Source organism: Carassius auratus, chromosome 29, assembly GCF_003368295.1.
Source record: "Carassius auratus strain Wakin chromosome 29, ASM336829v1, whole genome shotgun sequence".
In the NCBI taxonomy this organism is placed as follows: Eukaryota; Metazoa; Chordata; class Actinopteri; order Cypriniformes; family Cyprinidae; genus Carassius; species Carassius auratus.
Window position 1 is genome coordinate 15,366,431 of NC_039271.1, and position 19,613 is coordinate 15,386,043.

General features: G+C 39.7%; 1 protein-coding gene across 1 annotated transcript in view; it reads left to right on the forward strand.

Moving 5' to 3' along the window:
* Positions 1-19,613, forward strand: part of acss3 (acyl-CoA synthetase short chain family member 3) — a 43,190-nt gene that overhangs the window by 13,615 nt on the left and 9,962 nt on the right. The window contains exon 9 of the mRNA XM_026209836.1: positions 4,338-4,441. Coding sequence (XP_026065621.1) covers positions 4,338-4,441 — 104 coding nt within the window. The remainder of the gene's footprint in view (positions 1-4,337; positions 4,442-19,613) is intronic.

The following is a 19,613-nucleotide window of genomic DNA, read 5'->3' on the forward strand; positions in this document are numbered from 1 at the left end:
CATCAAGGCTGCATTTATTTAAAGGGGGGGGGGGGGTGAAATGCTATTTTATGCATACTGAGTTTTTTACACTGTTAAAGAGTTGGATTCCCATGCTAAACATGGACAAAGTTTCAAAAATTAAGTTGTACGTTTGAAGGAGTATTTTTGTTCCCAAAATACTCCTTCCGGTTTGTCACAAGTTTCGGAAAGTTTTTTTCGAGTATGGCTCTGTGTGACGTTAGATGGAGCGGAATTTCCTTATATGGGTCCTAAGGGCACTTCTGCCGGAAGAGCGCACGCTCCCGTATAGCGAGGCTGAGCACAGACTCACTTATCTGAGCGATTCAATGATCAGAGCGAGAGCGTCACGAAAAGTCACAAAAGAAGTGTGTTTTTGGTTGCCAGGGCAAGACAACCCTGCACAGATTACCAAAAAAAAAAAAAACAGCATTAAGGGACCAGTGGATGGAATTTATTTTTACAGAGCATCAACGGAGTTGTGCAAGTGTTTGTGTTTGTTCCCTGCATTTCGAAGATGCTTGTTTTACAAACAAGGCCCAGTTTGACGACGGATTTGCGTATCGTTTATTTCTTAAGGATGATGCAATCCCAACGTTTTACTCGGCGTTGAGTAAAACTGCTTCAAATAACTCTGCCTCCTTGTTAGTGCGTCCCCTCCCATGCTGGAGACCCGGGTTCGAGCCCCGCTCGGAGCGAGTCGTTGCTGCTGCTGCTCTCGTTCAGTTTCAGCCTTGGGATCTGATTCTGGATCATAAATAAACGGCTGAATCTGACTGTAAGCCATGGTTTGTTTTGGATGATGGTTTATTTCCCCTCATGGTAATGTCACAGCTTCCAAATGCTCTCAACGCAAAAGCTTACTGGCGCTCGTGATTCTTTAGCTCCGCCCACACGTCACGCCTCCAGCCGGTCGTGTTTTTCCGGGAAAAATTGGTACAGACTATCTTTCTCTTATGAATATAATAAAACTAAAGACTTTTTGGAGTTATGAAGGATGCAGTACTACTCTATATGTACTCAAGATTAACAGGATATTGAGTGAAAACGAGCATTTCAACCCCCCTTTAATCAAAAATACAGTAAAAGCAGTAATATTGTAAATATCATTACAATTTATAATAGCTTTTTTATTGTAATATATTTTAAAATGTAATTTATTCTGATGTTATTCATATATATATATATATATATATATATATATATATATATGTATATATATATATATGTATATATATGTATATGTATATGTATATATATATATATATATATATATGTATATATATATATATGTATATATATATATATATATATATATATATATATATACACACACACACACATACACACACACACACACACACACACACACACACACACACACACACACACACACACACACAACATCTTCTGATTTAAGACAGAACTATTTATATCAAGGGTCAGGTGCACTATTCCCTAAATAATTTAAATGTGGAATATATACCACCATAACAATTTTTTTTCATATTTGTCATAACATCATAATATTCTATGGGTTTAACAAATTTGACAAACTTACTGGCAAAGGGCATCTCAGGAACTGCACTCCAGTGGTTTGAGTCTTACCTCTTAGATCCTTTAAGGTATCTTGGAGAGGTGAGGTGTCCAAGTCGCAACATCTGACTGCTGGGGTCCCTCAGGGCTCAGTTCTTGGACCACTTCTCTTCTCGGTTTACATGGCATCTCTAGGTTCTGTCATTCAAATACATGGCTTTTCATATCACTAAATGACTAAATGTAATGTAAATGTAAATTATATATAGGCATAAATATATATTAATTATCTGCCTTTGAAAACAATTTTACCAGTATAATGGACCAAGCTAGATCAGAAAATACTATAGCATTCTCAATACTGCCCGATCATAACATAATACTGATTGTCATTTACTAGATGGTGCTCATTAAAAAAAAAAATTTGACACCTCATGAATTTTTATGCTGCATAAAAAATGCTTATTTATTTGCACTTATGCAAATCATAGTAGCAATTATGAAGTTGTATTTTTATAAAAAAAATGTCCTAGAAAATAAATACACAGGCATTGTTTCCTTTGAAATTGGCTTTATTTTGCTCTGGCTCGATCAACTATTATTATGCAATACATCTTTCAAATAACCCTTAATGAAGGGACATTCTATTATTATATTTTTTTTACTTGAATGCCATGAGTACAAAAGATGTTTGCAAATATTTAATGGAAGAATTGGCAGTTTAGCTCGAACCAAAGAAGCTGTGCAGTGTGTGACTTTCACACAAAAGCACTGGCTCTCAGTGCAAGAGTGTGTCTCGCGCATTGGCACCATAACCTGCTTCTCTCAGCAGTGGTTTAAATGCGTGCCAGAGGACACGACTCCACTCAATAGAATTTTCCAGCAGAGACATCAGGATCTGCAAAGTTGTAAATGCAAACACTGATGCGAATGGATGTGTTTATTGCAAATGCAGAAGTTCTAGTGCAAACTTTTTGCCCAAGTACACGCTTTCACACTATATAGTGAATGATCCTGTCTTGATCAACATCAGTGAGTCTTTTCCAATGTTGTCACAAACCTTTTTTTCTTTGCATTAACTACATTTATCTTTTTTATGTCATTTACTATCAAATTAAGGCTCTTTTCTACTGCATGAAAAGAGCTGTGACTCTATGGAAATAAAAAAATGTGCACATCTGAATGGTCACTGGTGGCTGTGTCAGATGCATAAGTTTGTGACTATGGAGAAAAAAAATCTGGCATGCCAAAATTTAATGAAAAAGCGGTTTGAGTGAAGTGACCTTTGTCAGGCATGTAAAAGGAGAGAAACAGGCACTGATTGTGCCTCTGAACACAACAGGCATTTTATGTGGGAGGAGGGAAGTTGTGCGCTAGTGTATCATGTGTGAACGACCTCCGGCTTATTGTAATGCAGATCACACGCATGTGACCTTGACTCCAGGTAATTGAATAGTTTCTGCATTGTTTGACCCTGGAGTGGAACAGTGAAAGGAACTCAGCTACTGCTACTTGCTCATAAACACTGATTCTGTTATGGACACTGTTGGGAACATTACTTTAAAAAAGTAATTAGTTATAGTTACTCACTACTTGTTCCAAAAAGTAACTGAGTTAGTAACTGAATTACTGTATAATAAAAGTAACTCGTTACCAGGGAAAGTAACTATTTGTGTTACTGGTTATGGAGGGGCTTATTTGGGAAGAGCAATCAGTCAAATATATCAGTACATTTTGGTGAATTGCCAATTTATAAAACCATATACGCTTGACTAAATATTAGCCATGAAGCATTTTACTTAAAATAGTAGCTGCATCAGAAACTTTGGACTATTTTGGTTCTTTTGCTTCCAAATGCAAGAAATACTGTTATTAAAATAATTTTACATTGACAATACTATGTGTGAGGTTTAGGAAAAATCTTGAATCGGAGATCCCCAGTTTAATATAAATAGTAATAATAATGATAATAATAATAAAACAATTTCTTGCTGTATTTATATTCTTTAATACTATGCTGTATATACTGTTACATTATCTATTTATCAAATCCAGTGGCTTTTTTTTATTTTAATTAAAGGTCAATATTTGCATCCATAAATGTTTTTCGGGGCGTTGTTTTTATTATTAAATAACTTCGATAACCATTTATAGTTTTTTTTATGGAATAATACACACTGTCAAAACCCTCTAATCTAGTTAATGAATTAAAGGTCAATTCTCTGAATAATTTTAATAATGGCCTACAATAAAAATGTAAGAAACATAGAGGCCTTTTTTTATTTATTATTTTCAATGATAACATTAGCCATTTTAACATTTTGAATTTAATGACACTCTGAAAGTAAATCAACTTTCCAGCTTAGCTTGTGCTTGTAAAGCTACCAAATCAATTGAATCGCCCCCTTTTCGTAGCATTAGCATTTCAAACATGCCTCAGTGATGAAAAGATGTTTTGACTGTCCTTTTCTCCCTTGTGAGCGTCTCTATGGTATTACAGGGGTAGTTTACGCTAAGCTTAAGCAGATGAAAGGATTTATGTGATGTAATCCATTTCTTGTTTGAGGAATGTGGGCAATTTGATGACAGGAACAGTGAATCCTCACCTTTACACCTGCTGTGCTTTTTCCAATCACTGCTTGTCAGTGCTTCTTGTTTCATTACTACAAAAATGAGTTCAATAAATATTTAATGCACACCTGCATTCTTGCGTTTCACATTTCTTTGGTAGTCTTTAGGGACATATAAGGCTGCTCTGAAGTTTACAGACTTTCAAAGAGCTGTTATTTTCCTTTCTGCAGGCTGAGGAACTTGTTTGTAGCCGGAGAACGCTGTGATATAGAGACCCTCCAATGGGCCAAGAGGAGTTTTGGTGTACCAGTGCTGGATCACTGGTGGCAAACTGGTAAGTCACTGCCTTAGAATTACGCTCTGGTTCATTCCTATTGCCTGCTTCTTAATACCAGTCTTGTCTTAAGGCATTGTTCACACTGATTCAGATCTGTTTTTCAGATTCTGTCTTTAGGGCTAATTGGTCACACTGTCTATATCTATATCGATTGCCATAGTGATGACTTTCACCTTAGCACAACATGTTTTTCTCTAACAACTGTTAGCTGTCATTGTGAGAAGAGAAGACTCTACATGTCAAGTCCATTTGAATTGGTTTTCAAATCACATATGTATGTGGTTTGGATCAGGTTTGTAAAAATGGCATAGAAGGTTTTTTGCTGTTTAGAGTACAAACATATGGATTTCATTCCATTATGCAAAAAAATATGTATAAACAAACCCAAAGATGAAGGGCGATTCTGTGTATTTGCTGTTTGATATCTGTTGATATCAGCTGATATTGACTTATGCTTCTTAACATACATTACTTAGCCCAAACTTGGCTGTGCTAGAATGCATTTTAAAAGTCTACATTAGAATATAGAAGATTCTAATTCAAGAATCCTTGAAGATTCAAGGAAAAAATGGAGTTGAATGGGAAGCAAAATTCATCTAGTACAAACATTTGGAACAACACCCAAGTAGAGATGTTCCGATAGCGAGTACTGATCCAATACCTGGGTGTGTATCTGTATATACAGCTGTATATACTACTAGGCCTGTGTAAATTGCTAGAATTATTTTATGGTGTGCTTCAGACTTATCCCTTAATAAAACATGAACAAATAAATGGCGAACTACTGTATTTATTACAGTATTTTTTATTATCTGACATGAATTTGACAGTAATATTATTTATTTTTTCTTAAGCGAAAAAGAACTTCAAATGCAACCAAAAATCTAACACTGCAAACTAAAAAAGGTATTTTAGTTTTACAATATAAATGTATAAAAAAACTGCAACAAATAAGTCTAGGAATATAAAATATGATGTATTAATCAGATAATCTCTTTACAACAAAACAATTTAAAAAACAAGCAACCGTCTAGGCATAATTATTATTATTAATAGAGACGTATTATTATTACTACATAGAGACATAGCTAAATCTACTGTAGGCTACAACAGTAGCTTAATATATTGTCAGTTTACTCACGTTAAACCGAACATTTATTTTGATGGGTTGCCATGAAGATCTTTGAGTGTCTGTGTTTATGATATGACAGTTTTCTTAAATGAAACGGTAAATTCTAATGAATTGACGGTTTATGCATTCTTGTCCTCACATAGTGACACACGGTAGAGACTACAAAACAGTGAGCTCCCGTGCATCTGCGCCCGTCACCCACAGAGATGTAGAATTTGCAGGAGAAATATTTAAACAGTATTTTGCAGTTTAATATTCACAGACACTAGTATATATATTCGGTTACAGTCTGGAGCCCTGCGCTTAGACTAACACGGAAGCGACTGCACGCAGCTGCGGGTAACGAATATACTCGGGAGTCGGTAACTTACTACCGGTACTAAAGAGACGCTGGTTTCATCACATTTTACAATTTTTAGCACCGATTTGGTAGTGAAGTGCCAGTACTTGTGGTATCCCTAGTCGCCGTTTTACTGTCTGGTTGGTCCAGTCTGAAATACTGCTAAACAGCGGACATGATGCTAACCACTGATCTTTAATATAGAAGCGGCTTCACTGTCTGTTGGCAGTTTAGAACGCGATGAGCGATCCAGTCATATATAGATCAGTGCTGCTAACACGTTTTCATTTCTTCTTCGCTGAGAAGAAGAACCGTGCAGCGTTAGGCAAAGCTAGCGGTAATAACTAGGTCTTGTTTAAGAAAATGGTATCGAATGTTTTCATTTACTCGCCGATGCCAGAATTTGTTGTGGTATCTGTGATATTTCCGATACTAGTATCGGAATCGGAACAACTCTACACCCAAGCAAAATCTAACTTAATTTTTTAAATGTCTCAAATTTGGAACACAACTTGATTTTCTTGTGCAATGTTATGTTTTTGTAAAGTATGTATTCATATAAATTATTTTAATTTATGTTTGTGCTTTATTCATAATAATACATATAATACAATACTTTTATAACTTTTTTTTGTTTTCACTTTTTAAACTTTTTTTTTTTTCACTTCAGTGATAATCTGCAAAGTTTCTTCTTTTAAAGAGACCAGACTTAAGTCTAAAGATTTACAACTGTTTGAATTTCATTTAGCAGAGAATAAATGGATCATAACTCTTCCATAAATATTATAATTATATTATATTAAATTAATTTGAAATCTCATAAAAAATAAATAAATAAAATCATCAAACTAAAATGTAAAATATATATAATTCATTTTATTGAGAAAAAAAAAACATCCATGTGATGTTAAAATAACCATTTAGTAATGTGAAAAATGTGCATGTTTTGTACGTTTGTGGAAATGACTAGTTAATAAATGAAAAGTACTTTATCTCATTTGATATTCTTTTTTTTTTCTTCTTTTTTAAAAATAATTCTCAAGTCTGGCAGAAGTAAAATAAATCATAATGGTACATAGTGTAATTGAGGGATACAACTCTTTAGTTTCTTTATGCTCCACTAATAGTTGGCAAATGGCAAAAAGTTCAACTTTCTGTTGGTTATTTTTGTTAATGCATGCCGCAGTGCTCTGTTCCAGGCCTTAAAGTGGCCCTTATGGATTGTCGGAAATAGGTTGTCGGAAATACCGGACACTTCTTTTGATATTCATAAACCCTATTGCCAGCATGATGCATAAACCATCACATGTATAATGAATTGATTTATTCCTTTGTTCTATACTGACTGCAAAACATATTCAGCTCATAAATATCTCTGAGAAATAAACAGGTGCCGAGCTTGACCAGAGAATGTTCATACAAAATGAACTTAATCACCTCTCCCCTCACTCTCATATCCATCTTTCTAGTCAGTATTGCTAAACTCTGTCATTCGACGGCACAAATTTGAAACCAGTGTCAGATCCATATTGATGCGTGAATGGAAAAAAATTATAGATCCATATGTGTGTGAGCACAGGGTCAGAGAGGCTATGATTCTGTCCTCAGAGTATGCTTGCTTCCTGTTCTCCATTCACAGTTTCACCGTCTCCATTCAATTTGTGATTAAAAGCATGTATATGCATTACAATGTAGACGACGTAATAACAGCCACAACTCCACCTGGGCGTGCAAACACACAAATGCCACAGCGTGTATGAATTGTTCAGTGGCTAAGAGTGAGATTTAATTAGACGAGCTGATGAGGTGTAGTGTAACAGCAGTTTGGTAGCTTTTCCGAAATAAAGTGGAAGTGATTTGAACCTTCATTATCTATGTCATTACCCGCTCAAACCTCCCCAGGCTCATGGGTGCATTGTAATATCAGAAGTCAAGCTGCTGAGACAAAATCTCTCTCACACACATATTGTTTGCATGCTTCAACTTGGGGATGAATATAATGGTTATTATGAAATGTATTCTGAATGCTGATGGGTCAGTATTAGTTATGCAACTAACAACTGTTTTTTTTATTATTATTATTATTATTGTGCACCCATAAGGCAACCATTGTAAACATCCCTAAAGGCCAATTGTAATTCTGGCCAATATGATTTTCATATAGACATTTTTAAAATGGTTTACTGGATTGTCTAAATAAATGAAAAATGAAATGCTAAAAACGAAACGGTCATTTTAAATGATTGAATTTGTGCATGGCTACATGATAATGTAAGTGTGAGCAGCGGATATCTGTATTGAGATCAGATTTAACCCAGATTTTATAGATTTAAAAAAAGTGTTTTTAAAGATCCACTTTAAGTGTCTCATAAAAGGTAATTTATATTAAATTAGAGAAAGTAGCAAAATGACCATGAACTACTAAATATCCAATGATGACCGATACTGGTAATCAAACAAACAAAATAATTATAATTCTGAAATATTGACTAACCAGTATGGTTCAGTCAAAATATAATAAATTTCATTTGCTTAGTAAAATAATGTTGAAATTCAATTTAATATCCTTAATTTTATTATGTAACTTTTGTAACGTGTTGTAATGTTTGTAATCTCGAACACACATGCACACATGTAAGTAAACGTGTCATTTAAATATTCTCTGTGGCAACGTTCATCCAGTACACACAGAAAATGAAAGGATGGCTGACGCTTTTGAGACCTGATAATAATTGTGTGCTATTTAAAGACGCAACTCCTACCATGAAGAGGTGGGGGGCTTGGTGATGTGGGCTGCTGATGTCACTGCTGTTGCTGGGCAACTGGTATGCTTCCAGTTGGGAGTAAGTGCCAATGACTGCTGGCTGTATGAATGACCTTAATGCAGCCATGAGCGTTGGCACCCGTCTTTGAGTGGGCTGTCGTGTGCATGTGAACCCTGGCACAGTCTGTCAATTTTTGACTGTGGTAAACTTTATCAGTCCGCTGAATCAATGTCAGTGATGTCAACGGGCTGGCAATAACTTTTAAAAACAAGTAAGGGTAGAACATGAACTTCAGAAGGAACAAATTAGCCATTTGTGTCCAACCCTTTTGGTTAATTAGCAGTTTCCAACTAAATTGCACCAACTGGGTTAAGCACAACTGCCTAGAGGTTACATCAATAAAGAGAAAAACAGTTCAGTCATTTTCTAATGCAAAAAGATGTGTATTGTTTAACCACCCATTTTATATATATGTATAAATCAACTAAATCTCCTAAATCAACCACATGAACAAAGTCCACCGAATGTAATTAAAATAGTCCCCATAGTCTTTGCATAACCAGCTGAATCGCGTAGCTCTTACCGCACACCTGGTCAGTCCCAAACACACATACCCCAGTCCCCGGTGCAGTGTGGTAATACAAGGTCCAAACAGTCATGAAACACTCCTTTAAACACAAGTAAATCCTGCCAGCATGGCATTAGCTGCAAACGAGGATATCCACCTGGATACCTAGAGGTCCGACAATTGGAAACCTTCCCGGGAAACACCACCACCACACATTGGTTCCTACCCCCTTATATACATACAAAAAAAAATCAGCAGACAGGAAGTACTCAACACAGCAAATTATACATGAGTCCAGCACAGCATTATAGGAAATGGAGTCAAAAGAACATCATTAGAGCCCGACCGATATGGATTTTTGGGGGCCGATGCCGATATTAACTCGAAAAGAGCCGATTTATAAGCCGATATTTTGATTTTGAAAATAAACTGGATATTAGATTTCCTATAAGCTGCACTTACACAACATTCAATAGCAAAATATCTGCCTGTTCTATGTATGTGGGCTGTATAAACCATTTTCCAGAAGGGATTATGTTAAAAAAAAAAGCCTTAGATTACGGTCTCAATCACTAAACAATTGCACATCAAAAGTATATATTTTTTAATGATCAAAAAACAGTCTGGTTTTAAACATTTAACACTTTTACTTTCTTCCATTTGAAGCTGGTTTTAACAGTCTGTGTGTGTACTGTAAATAAATTATAATACTAAAGAAAGTATTTGCAGAAGAAGTCTCACACTTTGCTGCTACAGCATTCACCTTTTTCAGCCATCTGTAGGCAGAAAGAGAGACATAGAAAGAATAAGCATGTGTATTAATAATATCACCATGTATCATTACTCATGTCATCATTAGAATTATAATAATAATAAACAGGGATCTCCTACATAGGCAAAAATGAGAAATATATATATATATATATATATATATATATATTTGTCAAGCAATAGGTATTAACCTCCTTATATTTAACAATATTATTTCAACATTTTCCTGTTATGTCTGTAAAGCTGCTTTGAAACAATATGTAAGAAAAAAAAAAGAAAAGAAAAAAGCGCTTGTTCAGCTCACATTTACATGTCCCCTCTGGTTTAATCATTTCTGACGCACCTACTGTAGTTACTGTAACTACACTATATTTGCTCTCACAGACACATTCACAACGGACCCGTATATATTCTCCTCTTCTCTTTGTGCAGTCTGAATCAAGACATCATCACGTTAGTGCCATGTACACACAACGCTGTCAATATTGAGAAGAACCACCTTCAAACAAGTTAATAGCAAGCATTCAAGGGGCCTGCTAAAAAGGAAGCTATATTAGCGTTAGAGTAACGTAACCAGACTGAATTCACCAAATTGTTCCCTGGACCTTAGGGTAGCCTCTTCTTCCTTGCTTCTCTCTTAATTCTCATCAGCAGGACTAGCGCTATCGCTCGCTTCTTACAACGGGACAGATACATGTTTGCTGCTGACCGAAAGGAGGAACAACAGACTATGAAAGAGCTCCCGCTATAGCGCAGCGCAAATCGCGTTGTATCTGAAGGGCAACGCTGAACCCAGCGGCAAGCGCTGTGCATACCGCGTCCTGTGTGAAAGGCCCATTACGCAGTCATTATGTGGGAAACACAACGCAATAGAATAAGAATAAGTTAAACGCTAACGTTATAGTTCGACCTCTTATTAACGTTCGCGCTCTTCCACTGATAAACATGGTATTAGCTTTGTGGCTAATCTAATATAGCAATGCATTGGCGGCTGTAAGTGTTACAGAATATTTAGAAGTGATAATGATAGGACCGTTAACTAGAACTACCGCACCGTTTTTATATACAGTGTATGAACTAAATCTACAATCATTTCACATGACGAACGACAGACTCACCTGGGTGGCTTGGCTGATCGCTTTCTTCTTTGTGGATTTCTGGCGCTGTTGCAACTCTGGAGCTGCAGACCGCCCTCTGGTGGGCAAACTATGCAACACTCATAACATGAGTGAAGCATGAGACTGTTTCTCATGTTTCATCAGCCGTTATAAACGCCGATGCCAATTTAAATGCAATTAGCTCATATCGGCCGATAATATCGGCCGGCCGATATATCGGTCGGGCTCTAAACATCATGGTATTAATCAAGATATACAACTTAACACAATTTCCATCTTAATTCAATTTCCATTCTTACATAACACACTGACCTAAATTCAATATTAATAAGTAGCGGTGCTACATAGTGTTAAAGGTTTTTGCTCCCAAAATTCATAGTTGTAGTTCCCTCTCGAGGCGGTAACTCAACATTACGTCAGCTAAGACGTATATGGGAACTCTTCCCTTCTCCACTTTCACTGAAATCTTATTGGCTAACGCCAGCTGGGGACAGCTGGCCAATTGACGCGAAGCATGCAAATACTGGCGGGTCAGTGGGCAGTATAGCATGCATGGGCACGAAAATTACATCAGAATCTCTTTCTTCACGCTAGAAGTCTTATCTAAGTCATTGTGGAAGTTGCAATAGAGGAATACTCACCCTGTTTTTCCTCTCCGCATCCGATGGCTGCTAATGCTAGATTCGGACCTTCACCAGTTCTGTGTGACCTGCCAATGGGTTTCTCACACGGACCACACGTGCGCCCACTGTGCCGAGCTGCCAGTGCGCGCCCTCAGAGCCAAAGTGGCTTGGAAAATGGCGGGAATGAGGCCCACTGCCGCCAGCGAGCCGCTGGTGGGCCCTCCCCCGCCCGAAGGCGTGTTGGACGATAAGCTTCAGCCCCGCGAACTTCGTCCTCTTCAGAGCTGGCAAAGAAAACGACTCCGTTGCTTTCGACGTCGGAAAAGGTTTGGAAAAAAGACCGCCCCGACCAAGAGGGCCCTGCAGACCTCCAGGAGGAGCTCATCAGGGTCATCGGAAAGGCCATCACGGAGCTGGGTCTCACAACGCACCTGACGAGCCTGTGAAAGGTAACTGGACTCGTGGCTCCTCCAGTCGAGCTGCTACCAGACTGCATTGAGGCGTGCTCGTGGTGAAGTCGTGGGCTGCACCCCAATCGGCGCGCACCCACTCTGCTACGCAGGCCATGTTCACGCACGAGGATGGGGCGGAAACCCTCCCCCCGTCGAGGAGACCATTACCGCACCTGTGCCTGTCTCCCTCTGCATTTGGTTCGGACCACAGCCTGCCTTCCAAGCCGTGCAGTTCACGGCCCTTAGAAGAACAAAGCCTATACTTCTGAGGGAAGACCGCTTCGGTTCTTCATGCCAGGGCAATACTTAAGGTGTTTCAGGCAGACGGCGGCACAGTAGCGCTGACGTCATCAAGGATCTGCGCGCGGCAACTGATCTCGCGCTGATGGCTACTAGCGCTCTGCTCAGCCGTTTCATGGGGCTCATGGTCGTCCTTACAGGCACCTATGGCTTACCCTAGCTGTGCTGAAAGACGCGGACCGTAGGACGCCCCTAAACGTTCCAGTTGCTCCCTCCGGCCTCATTGATGACGTCATGGAGCTTTTCTCAGAGACGCAGAAAGCGCGCCAAGGCGATGAGCCACGTGATGCCCCGTCGCTCACTCCAGTCTTCTTCTGCGAGGTTCTTATGTACCTCGCCAGGCTCTAAAACCAGCTAAATTAGCCCGCAGTGGCACCCGCTCTGAACCGGACGCTCGTTTCGGTCGAAACCAGCAGTGGTAAGAGCCTGGGAGGAAACGTCAGGGTCAGTTGAGGACCCCGCGCCGCGAGAGAGCCAGCGCGCCATCGAGCCGTCTCCCTGACGGTGAAAGGGTGAGTGCGCGGGAGGCCCCGCCCCCAAGCGCCATGTTCAAATGCATCATGTCCCCTATCTCCTTCGGGCGACCATTGCTATGTGTGTTTAACTGCAGTTTGTGTGAGTTCCACAATAGAAGCATGTACACAATCAACAAAAGAGCGTTTCTTCTCTTACACTCAACACTGTGTCACTCGCCCTGTCTCATAGCAGCGCTGAGCCACAACCCATGATTATAATGGCCTCGCGAGAGTGCCAACACCTCATAAACACGGTGTCACCCTCCATGTTCAGATGCATCATGTCCCCCATTTTTCTTTGGGCGATGATTGCTATGTCTGTTTAAATGCTGTTTGTGTGAGTTCCACAATAAAAGCATTATACAATCAACGAAAGAGCTTATCTTCCTCTTACACTCATCACTGTCACTCGCCCTGTCTCAGAACAGTGCAGAGCCACAACCTATGATTATAATGGCCTCGCGAAGGAGCGAGAGTGCCAACACCACAAAGACGCATGCATCATGTCCCCCACATCACTATGGGTGACAATTGCTATATGTGTTTAAATGATGTTTTTGTGAGTAAAAATTGTACTATAGAAGCACGTATACAAATTCTTGCACCCAGCATTGTGTCACTCGCCCTGTCTCAAACAGCACAGAGTCACAGTCCATGATTATAATGGCCTCTGGATGGTGCAAGAATGTCACACCATTACGTGATGCGCTCGCCCTCCCGCCAGTGCTTCCAGCCTCGCGGGGGCAGGGCCCTGATCAAAATAAGCCATCAGTGGCTCTAGAGGTAACGCGTCCGGCTCATGGACGGTAAGAGGGCTATCCCGGGCGTTTCACCGTGGATACTGGGAATAATTCACGACGGATATTCTCTCCAATTCAAACGCAGACCTCCCCGCTTCAATGGCGGGGTCCCATCACTGACTTTGCCCCAAAACCGTCCTGTTCTGCGACAGGAAGTTCTCAGTCTGCTCGAGAGAGAGAGCGACAGAGCGAAATTTCCCCTTAGATCGAGCGGAATGCGCTTGTTGAATTATCTGGACAATTGGCTGATTTTAGCCCACTCAAGAGACGTGCTACCAGTCACATGGAAACAATGCTTCGCCGTGTGGACACGCTGGGACTGCGTGTGAATATGCAGAAGATCGTGTTTTTACGAGTCAGACTGTAACATATCTGGGAATATGTTTGGACTCGATGGCGATGCGAGCCCATCTCTCTCTAGAGCATTTCATCGACTCTGCGCTGTTTCATACCGGGCAGGTCGTTTGCACTGAGGAAATTTCAGAGGCTTCTGGGACTGATGGTGGCGGCTTCTTCGGTGTGCCATCTGGGTCTGCTACATTGCGGCCGCTACAGTTTTGGCTGTAACACTGCCCCCCTGCCGGGAGATGCTCTGACATCGCGTTGGCCGGAAGCCAGGCTTACACATTCCCTCCTGTGAAGATTCTGCCTGTGTAGTGCAAAATCAGGGAGGAGAAAGCGTCAGTTATACTCGTGGCCCCGAACTGGCCGAATCAGCCCTGGTTCGCGGACCTGAGAGAGTTAGTGATGGCTCCCCCATGGCGAATCCTCCTCAGGCAGGACCTGCTGTCTCAGGCGAATGACACAATATAGCACCCCAGCCCCGAGCCGTGGAACCTTCATGTGTTACCGCTATTGCCGCTTTCGTTCCCCGGTTGACGGGCAAACGATCGGTAAGCACGCTCTGGTAATTAGTTTTCTCAGGGGAGAGAGGAGATTGTGCACTTCAGGGCAGCCCTCCGTGCCCCCGTGGGATTTTGCTCTAGTTTTGAGGGCTCTATCTCTTACTACCGTTCGAGCCATTAACCTCGATTGCGGTTAAGGAGCTTCCCTGAAGACTGCCTTGCTTCTTGCTCTTGCCTCGGCAAAGTGCCTTGGAGAATTTCATGAGTTTTTGGTGAACGATATTGAATTGGTTTCAGGCCTGGCGACTGTAATGTCACTCTCCGGCCGAGACTGGGTTTCGTTCCGAAGTCACTCAATACACCTTTTTGTTTTCCTCCCCGCCTTATCTGTTGAGCCGTCAGCCTCGCATGACGCTGATGCTCAGAGCGCCGGGACCCTGTTAGGGTTTTACGGATGTATATGAATCGCCTTTTGTCAGTCGGACCAGCTGTTTGTGTGCTTGGTGGATGTAATAAGGGACGTGCTGTTTCTAAACAGAGACTTTCTCACTGGATCGTGGATGCTGTCGAATGCCAGGGGAAGGATTGTCCCCTCAATATCAGAGCTCATTCTGCGAGGTCAATATAAATTCTTCCTGATGGGCCTGGTCTAGAGGTATGTCCGTCCAGTATTTATGTTTTGCTGCTGGCTGGTCTTCCCAGAACACAATTGCCAGGTTTTACAAGCTGGATGTACCCTCTGTAGCGTCACATGTACTTTCGGTGAGTTAAGTTTTATTCATTCTGTTATAACCAGCTATACAGTAGTTACCATGGCTGCTAACTCTGTGTTATGGATTATATGGTTTATGCAGTAGTCACCGCAAACGCCATCGACTCTGTTTAACTCTCATACTTGAGTGCTTATTGTGTCTTTCCTGGCTCGTGCAGATTTCGATATATTGCTTGAAATTATGCAAGTTTTGTTAGGCTCGGAGCAGATGTCTCATTGGTCTAGTTCCGCCTATCAGATGCAAGCACTCTTAGCGACACGGCCATTGGCGAGAACTGAACTGCTTATGTGTGGGGGTGATTGACTCCGTTCAGGGCTTATCTTCACTGCTCTCACGGCGGGATTTTATACAGTTCCCATATATGTCTTAGCTGACGTAATGTTGAGTTACCGCCTCGAGAGGGAACGTCTCCGGTTACTATCGTAACCTCGGTTCCCTGAGAGGCGGGAACGAGACATTACGTTAGCCGCCGTGGTCGCTGTTTGATCAGCTGTGCTAGCGTTCAGTCGTGATTCTGATGTAATTTTCGCGCCTCAGGGAACCGAGGTTACGATAGTAACCGGAGACGTTTTCCATCCTATCTCTGACCCTTACAATTAAACATGTTGTATTTTATCAGTACTCACAAAAAAAATAACAAAAATAATTAGTGACTTAAATGGTGGTATGTTTGTAACAGAAAGCTATAGAACGGCTTCAGAAGATGTGAAGTATAGTGTGCAAGTCTTATCCACCACTAAAGCCCCCTAAAACGTATTAGTGTACTAATATAATCCACATTAACCCTCTGGAGTCTAAGGGTATTTTTGGGGCCTGGAGAAGTTTTGTCATGCCCCGACATTTGTGCTTTTTTTCAGTTTCTTATAAATATCTAAATGGGTAAAGTCTAATCTCACTGTAATCAGCACAAACTGGCCTATAATAATATGTGAGCAGCATGTACATAATTGTGTTTTTGAGGGGAAAAAAATTAGTGGTTAGTGAAAAACTAAAAATGTTAAATCACTTGAATAAGGCCATAAAACACATACAGAACATTGGTTCCCGGGACTTTTGAGAACTGGAGCTTATAGCCTAGAATTTATCTATCTAAATTATGTGAAAATCATCTTGTTTTACTCACTTACAGAAAACAATATATTGATTTACATTATGCGAGTAGGTGTCAACTGTCATGAATATCATTGTGATTTACACCTGAGAAGACAAAGGCCCGCATAATGAGCTGCATAATGAGCCTCTCAGTCAGCTGTGTCACTGAGAGGGAAGAGTTACAAGAAGGAATGTGGGGACAAAATAAATGTATATAATTTTATGTTTGTAGTTAATTTAGAATATATTTAATTATCCCACAACATAATTTAATATCCACTTGGGGGAGTAGTTAAACAGTTTATTAGGAACAATCAAAGCTGACTTTCAAACTGAAGTTTTTGCATCATTACTCCAGTTACACAATCCTTCAGAAATCCTTTTAACAATCTTATTTTCTACAAAAAAACATTTATTGTTATTATTATTATCATTATTGTTGTTATTAATAATGTTGAAAAGAGCTGATAAAAAAATCAGGTTTTTAAGGGGGGGGGGAATGGAAAGAACAGCATTGTTTGTTACATTTGTTACAGTTACATTTATTTGTTACATTTATATTATTTACATCAAGCTTTTGAATGGTTTAGTATTGTATATTGTTATTGAAACTTCATATTGTTTCACTTGATTATACATTTAGTCAGTAATTATAGTTTGGAAAAAGTCTAACTAGTAAAATGTTTACACGTTATGTGAAAACCACTACAAGTATATAAATAAATAAAAAGAGACTTACTCATGTTTATGATCTCTGCTGAATTAAGCACTTCATTCTTTTTTTCCAAATCCAAATCTCAAATCCTCAACCACATCACATCTTTTTGGGGTGATTCATGTCTTATTCCGCTCATCACAAAGCAAACAGTAAAATAAAAGAACTTGAACAGTCTCGCTGCATTGTGTTATGTTATGGGCGTATTCAAGCCGCGCACTTTCAGTGAAACATTAGAATCTGAATAGCACGTTCAGCGCGGGGGCATGGTCACATTAGAAGATAATGAAGGGAGACGTGAAAAATAGACATTGAGTTGTTTCTTATGAATTACTTAATCACAGAATGTTTGTTTTTGGGAGCACTTGTTTAGTTTAAAAGAAGACATGTTAGGCTTTCTCATGTCTCTTCGTTGAGTATTTACGGAGTTACAGTTCATTTTAATGATGTGTTTGTAAATGAAGATCACCGGAGACAAAGGCTGCAAACAGCACACCTTGTTTGTTATCTTTATTTTAGAAGTGCACAAAGTTTTATGTCTGTGTACAAAAAAAGTAGACCCTTTCCAGATTCGATTGATGTATTTCTCTTATCTGTAAGATGAAAACTGAAAGTGTAATTTTAGTTCTTTTTGAGGTTATCAGGAGAAAATGCCTCATAACGTGTATACGCGTTAATCGACTCCATAGGATTAAAAAAAGTAAATAAATTTGAATTTGGCCAGATAAGTTTCAAAGACATTGATAATTATTTATATTTTGGAGATAAATCTATTAATTTATTGGCTGATATTATGCTGTCTTTCAAAAAAAAAAAATTTCACAACACATGCAAGTGCAGAAAACATTCCTTCAACTGGACCACTATTAATATGTGATGAAGTAAACATGCTAGACGTCCTGAAAAATTTTTATTACCATTGCGCCTCACGTCTTTTGTCAAGGCAATCAAAAAATGCGGCACTGAAGTTAAAATGAGTACAGCTTTTAAATTACGTGTTTCTGGGCTTTGTGTGTTTTATCAGTGCACTGCCCTACATCTTGCATTTTTAAATGCAAGAATGCTGTGTGAACAGCCCATAATGGCTTACTCTCGGAGGATGCACTTCTTTTGAAGAAGTACTTACTATTTTACATGACTGTGAAGAAAGTATGAATGACCAATACACTATGAATGTGTTTAGTATAAATGTTATCCAGACGGCTACGTACATACTCATCGTCATTGTCATGTGACCTACCAGCGTCAGTTGCGTCACTTCACTGACATTCAAAAATCCTCTCCCATGGCCTCATGGGATAGTAAAGTGTCCATGATCTGCACTTCAGAATTTTCACCTGCTGTTTTAAGAATACTATGAATTTGGACATGAATACAATTTTTCACCTACTTTTTGCCTAATAGCAGAGTAGTAGGCATATTGAGATTCAGCCTAGCTTTTAAAGTGATTTTCCATGTTTAGACCCAGTCCCCGTGCATTATAATTTCATGGAAATGAATGACCTGCTCATTCTTTCGAATTTCAAGAAAGTCATACGAGTTTGGAGCGACATGGTGCACATAAATGTCCTAAATGCTAATCGGTGAATGTTCAGACACACTTTCCCGCTCTGTGTGTGTGTCTACACGCCGTGTGTCACCCGTGCATTTCTCTCATATGGCAGCAGCGGCAGACAGACTCGTGGTGCCACACTGTGATGCCAACAGTTTTCTCACTTTCCTGCTCTCTCTCTTTTGACCAGTTACTCTCGCTCACTCTTCATCACTTGCTCGCTCGCTCTCTCTGTCTCTCTCTTCTTGCTGTTCACAGCTCTCCTGTGGCATCTGGTCTGAGACAGATGACGAATAAGTCCCTGTTTTATTTGTGAATGCTACGCCCTGCGTCGTGCTGTCGTCTAATGATTGTGAAGTATTTGTAACTTTTGATGATGATGTTTAAGCCAGTCATGTAATTTATGCAAGTGCATAAATGCAGGTGTGAATGCTGGGGCAGTGTTGCACAGTACATATTTAATATGCGTTGTTGCATTGTTGTGATAGTAACAAACTTTAGTACTAAATGGGGGTGGTAGAGTTTTCTTGAAACGTCTGTCATTAAACTGGATGTTATATGAGGTGACTAGCTATAAATATGTTGAACTAAACATCATGCCCAGACAGCAACATAGTGTCGGCCCAGATCTGGCCCACATCTGGCCTGCATGAAATCCATGCGGGCCAGATGTGGGCCGAATCTGGACCGAAACTGCTTGCTGTCAGGGTGTGGTGATGTAACAGATTCTGTTTTGGGATCAATGTCCAAGGAACTAATTAATCTAAATCCAAATGTAAAAATAAGAGAAATAAAGAGGGATGTGACT